Source organism: Oncorhynchus gorbuscha, linkage group LG23 (assembly GCF_021184085.1).
Source record: "Oncorhynchus gorbuscha isolate QuinsamMale2020 ecotype Even-year linkage group LG23, OgorEven_v1.0, whole genome shotgun sequence".
Classification (NCBI taxonomy): Eukaryota; Metazoa; Chordata; class Actinopteri; order Salmoniformes; family Salmonidae; genus Oncorhynchus; species Oncorhynchus gorbuscha.
The window spans coordinates 33,653,169-33,659,045 of record NC_060195.1 but is presented as its reverse complement, the minus strand read 5'-3'; the positions used below and the strand labels follow the sequence as shown (position 1 = coordinate 33,659,045).

Sequence of the window (5,877 nt, the reverse complement as noted above, 5' to 3'; positions counted from 1 at the left end):
AACTTTTACCGTAACAGACAGGGGTTCCCCTCCGCTATCTGACAATGAAACGATGACTTTAGAACTACTAGACGTTAACGACAACGTTCCACAGTTCCCCCAGTCGTTCTACACTATGCCCGTTATGGAGAATAACGCGCCTGGGGCCTTGCTAAGTTCCCTCACCGCGTTTGATCCAGACCTCCATGAAAACCAGTATCTAGTTTATTTCATCATAGAGAAGGAGATAGTGAACACCTCCATTTCCATGCTGTTCTCCATCAATCCGGAGAACGGTAATCTTTACGCACTAAAGACGTTTGACTATGAGATAGAGAAAGAGTTCCTTTTCCACATTGAGGCCAGAGACTCTGGTGTTCCTCCGCTCAGCAGTAATGTGACTGTCCACATCATTATTGTTGATCAGAATGACAACACCCCTGTCATAGTCTCTCCGTGGCGCGTGCACGGCTCCGTGGTGGAGGAAAAGATTCCCAGATCCACCGATAAAGGATCCCTGGTCTCCAAGGTGATAGCCATAGACACGGACTCGGTCCAGAACTCTCGGATTACATACCAGTTTCTACAGGTTACTGACGCCACCTTATTCAGTCTGGACCAATACAATGGAGATATCCGGACCATGAGAATGTTCAGTTACAGAGATCCGCGTCATCAACGGCTGGTTGTCATCGCCAAGGACAACGGAGAACCTGCTCTGTCTGCTACAGTTACCATCAAGCTGTCAACAGTGGAGACTGCCGTTAAAGCCTACTCTGACATGACTGAAGTGCCTCTAGAATATGACATATTTTCAGACTTAAACCTGTATTTGGTGATCGGCTTGGGCTCGGTGTCCTTTCTGTTATTGATCACCATATTGGTCACCTGTGTGCTGAAGTGTCAGAAACCGATGCCCAGCAAAGCGGCTCCTCCTAGTAGGAACAGCGTGATCAGCGAGAGGAACTCGACCATCGCAGATTCCACTCTGGTCTCCAACGATGCCTACTGGTACAGTATGTTTCTAGCAGAGACCAGGAAAGGAAAGCTGGTAGTCAGACAGCCTGTGCCAAAGGCGGGCTCCAGATACATTGTGTCCAGTTTACCAAGGAGCACCGGCCTGACAGAGACCAGCGACTCAGCAGCCTCTACTCTGCAGGTAAGAAAACAATCTCCATCTGTTTTAACCAAATTACTTATAATCAATCGCTTTGACAATAATGTGCTGGATCTCTTCGTGTAAAACCAGGGTACAAAGTGAAGGCATGGTGAGACATTGATGCATATAATATTGGGGTAGTTGTGAACAAGTATGATCACCGAAGAAAAAAACTGAGTACAGGCCTACTCTCTATTATATTCTACCTATTTTAGGCAATTAAAACTTGCCTGCAAGGTTTTAATTCGAATGTGTGAATGCTGGTAAAATGCGCAAAGTGTCGCTGCTCACCAATAAAAGGCACTCTTCAGTTAAGTAACAGTTGCCACGACAGTTCGTCACAGCGAAGAAAGCAAAGCAATGTATGTGGACATCTACCTGGTGCTGAATCCATCGCTGTAAAACGATGATCTAAAATACACATCGGTACAATAGTCGACTCGTTTGGCTTCTCAAATCATCATCAGAAGGTCCCGATTTTTGTATTGCATTACCCACGGATAACAACAATCAAGCGATGGAGTCGCATTGCCTCGTTCAACGGTGGAGAAGGTACGTATCGGTCTTTCTTCTTCTCTCTACCACCATGAACACGGCGTCTGCCGTAACCCATTATTCTATTCCAGAGGAAATGGAGGAAGGCTCCGTTGTTGCCAATTTAGCTACTGATTTGGGATTGGATGTGAAAACATTGAATAGGCGCAAGATGCGATTGGATGTTGTCGCCAATCAAAAATATATGGAGGTTAACAAAGAAACTGGAGAGCTTTACATTTTACAGAAAATGGATAGAGAACATCTATGCAGCTCTAAAACCAATTGCTTTCTTAAACTGGACGCTACAATTGAAAACCCATTACGAATGTTTAATATTGAGCTAGAAATCATGGATATCAACGACAATTCACCTTATTTTCGAAGAGACGAAATGCATTTGGATATATCCGAGTCAACTGCAATAGGAGAACGATTCTCAATGAACAATGCCGTGGATCCTGACGTTGGCACTAATTCTGTGAAAACCTACCATCTAAGAGAAAGTGATCATTTCAATATAGAAATTCAGGCCGGGCGAGACGGGTCAAAGTTTGCTGATTTGATTCTGAAAAAGGCTTTAGACCGAGAGGAGCAGGAGATTCATAATCTAATACTCACGGCTGTAGACGGCGGAGTCCCCGCGCGCACAGGCACAGCCAACATCATTGTTCGCGTTCTAGATACGAATGACAACGCCCCTCAATTTGATAAAGAAAGCTATACCATCAATATGATGGAAAACTTTCCAATTGGAAGCCTTGTGGTTACACTGAATGCAACTGACTTAGATGAGGGAACCAATTCGGAAATATTATATTCATATAGCCTCTATACATCAGAGAAAACTCAAGAAACGTTCAGTTTAAACCCCAATAACGGAGAAATAACGGTGAAAGAAATGATAAATTATGAAGACTTCAGGATCTATGATATGGAAGTCATAGCAACTGATAAGGGGACCAACTCGTTGTCAGGTCAGTGTAAAATAACTATTCTAGTGACGGATATGAATGACAATCATCCTGAAATATCAATCAAATCATATCAAAGTCCCATACAGGAGGATATAGCGGTAGACACGGTGATAGCAGTTGTCAGTGTCAGCGATAAAGATTCAGGTGAAAATGGGATTGTCGATATCCATATTACGGATGAATTACCTTTTGCACTAAGAGAGTCTTCCGATAACTATTATGAGTTAGTAGTATCAGAACCTCTCGACCGTGAGAAGGTCCCAGAATATGACATAACTTTTACAGTAACAGACAGGGTTCCCCTCCGCTATCTGACAATGAAACGATGACTTTAGAACTACTAGACGTTAACGACAACGTTCCACAGTTCCCCCAGTCGTTCTACACTATGCCCGTTATGGAGAATAACGCGCCTGGGGCCTTGCTAAGTTCCCTCACTGCGTTTGATCCAGACCTCCCATGAAAACCAGTATCTAGTTTATTTCATCATAGAGAAGGAGATAGTGAACACCTCCATTTCCATGCTGTTTTCTCCATCAATCCGGAGAACGGTAATCTTACACTAAAGACGTTTGACTATGAGATAAGAGAAAGAGTTCCTTTTTCCACATTGAGGCCAGAGACTCTGGTGTTCCTCCGCTCAGCAGTAATGTGACTGTCACATCATTATTGTTGATCAGAATGACAACACCCCGGTCATAGTCTCCCGTGGCGCGTGCATTGGCTCCGTGGTGGAGGAAAAGATTCCCAGATCCACCGATAAAGGATCCCTGGTCTCCAAGGTGATAGCCATAGACACGGACTCGGTCCAGAACTCTCGGATTACATACCAGTTTCTACAGGTTACTTATTATTCAGTCTGACCAATACAATGGAGATATCCGGACCATGAGAATGTTCAGTTACAGAGATCCGCGTCATCAACGGCTGGTTGTCATCGCCAAGGACAACGGAGAACCTGCTCTGTCTGCTACAGTTACCATCAAGCTGTCAACAGTGGAGACTGCCGTTAAAGCCTACTCTGACATGACTGAAATGCCTCTAGAATATGACATATTTTCTCAGACTTAAACCTGTATTTGGTGATCGGCTTGGGCTCGGTGTCCTTTCTGTTATTGATCACCATATTGGTCACCTGTGTGCTGAAGTGTCAGAAACCGATGCCCAGCAAAGCGGCTCCTCCTAGTAGGAACAGCGTGATCAGCGAGAGGAACTCGACCATCGCAGATTCCACTCTGGTCTCCAACGATGCTTACTGGTACAGTATGTTTCTAGCAGAGACCAGGAAAGGAAAGCTGGTAGTCAGACAGCCTGTGCCAAAGGCGGGCTCCAGATACATTGTGTCCAGTTTACCAAGGAGCACCGGCCTGACAGAGACCAGCGACTCAGCAGCCTCTACTCTGCAGGTAAGAAATATCTTCACCTCGAATTCAACATAATTTGCTATAACTTTGTCAGTGTGTGTTCCCCAGGTAGATTCTTACTCCATTTTATACAACCTTAAATGTTGGAAATTCTTTGCTCTGACATGCATTGCATGTTTTCCTTGTTGCTGAAGTAAACGTTTGAATTTATATACCTGACACCTCATTTTCTATCTATATGTGCACACTTTTAATTAACTGGTAATACAGTAATACTATGAGGTCTGTAGTACTTTAAAATGAAAGGTGCAAAGTTTTGTTAAACACGGAAAGCGTCGCTGTTCACCAGTGAAAAGCATTAGTTTGTGATGTAATAGTCTCCATGGCAGCTGCGTCACAGGGACGAGAGGGGAGCATTGTGATATGGACAGCTCTATGGTGCTGAAACTACCACGTTTGAACGGATCATTTGAAGCACAACCTGGCACTTATTAGAAACAGTCGTTGTGTTGTCTGATTCAATATTTTCACTGTGCAATTGTATGTTTTGGAATTGCTTCACACTGGGAGTAAAGCAAACTATTTATAACAATGGATTCGAGTATTAATGGACAGTCCTGGAGAAGGTACGTCTCGGCCTTTATTCTTCTCTCTGCAGCCATGAATACGGCGTCTGCTGTTACTCACTATTCTATTCCCGAGGAAATGGAGGAAGGATCCGTTGTTGCTAATTTAGCTGCTGATTTGGGACTAGATATGAAAACCTTGAGCAAACGCAAGATGCGGTTAGATGTCATCGCCGGTAAGAAATATCTTGACGTGAACAAAGAGACGGGGGAGCTGTATATTGTTGAAAATATGGACAGGGAACACCTCTGTAGTTCTAAAACAGCTACAACTTGTTTTCTAAAAATGGAGGTAATCATTGAAAATCCAGTTCGGATATTTAACATAGAATTGGAAATCGTTGATATAAATGACAACGCGCCACGTTTTCGTAGAGATATCATAAACCTAGATATTTCTGAATCGACCCCGGCCGGGGAGCGTTTTTCTCTAAGCAATGCAATTGACCCCGATGTGGGCACGAATTCTGTAAAAACCTACCACATCAGTGAAAGTGATCATTTTGATATTGAAATTCAGACCGGGAGGGATGGATCGAAGTTTGCCGATTTGATACTGAAAAAGGCTTTAAACCGAGAGGAGCACGCCGTTCATAACCTAATACTCACCGCTGTAGATGGTGGAGTCCCCGCGCGCTCTGGTACAGCCAACATAATTGTTCGTGTCCTGGACACAAATGATAATGCCCCTCAGTTTGACAAAGATTCATATAATATAAAAATAATGGAAAACTCTCCAATCGGAAGCCTTGTGGTTAAATTGAATGCAACAGACTTAGATGAGGGAACCAATTCGGTAATAGTATATTCATATAGTTTGTATACATCAGAGAAAACACATGAAACGTTCAGTTTAAACCCTGATAACGGAGAAATAACGGTGAAAGAAATGATCAATTATGAAGACTTCAGGATCTATGATATGGAAGTCATAGCAACTGATAATGGGACCAACTCTTTATCAGGTCAGTGTAAAATAACTATTCTAGTGACGGATATGAATGACAATCATCCTGAAATATCAATCAAATCATATCAAAGTCCCATAAAGGAGGATATAGCGGTAGACACGGTGATAGCAGTTGTCAGTGTCAGCGATAAAGATTCAGGTGAAAATGGGATTGTCGATATCCATATTGCGGATGAATTACCTTTTTCACTAAGAGAGAATTCCGATAACTATTATGAGTTAGTAGTATCAGAACCTCTCGACCGTGAGAAGATCCCAGAATATGACA

General features: G+C 43.1%; 1 protein-coding gene across 1 annotated transcript in view; it reads left to right on the top strand.

The window, feature by feature from the left end:
- Positions 1 to 9: 9 nt before the first annotated feature.
- Positions 10 to 5,877, top strand: part of LOC124010410 (protocadherin alpha-C2-like) — a 15,074-nt gene continuing 9,206 nt past the window's right edge. Inside the window, exon 1 of the mRNA XM_046322818.1 lies at positions 10 to 1,138. Coding sequence (XP_046178774.1) covers positions 53 to 1,138 — 1,086 coding nt within the window. The 5' untranslated portion in view covers positions 10 to 52. The remainder of the gene's footprint in view (positions 1,139 to 5,877) is intronic.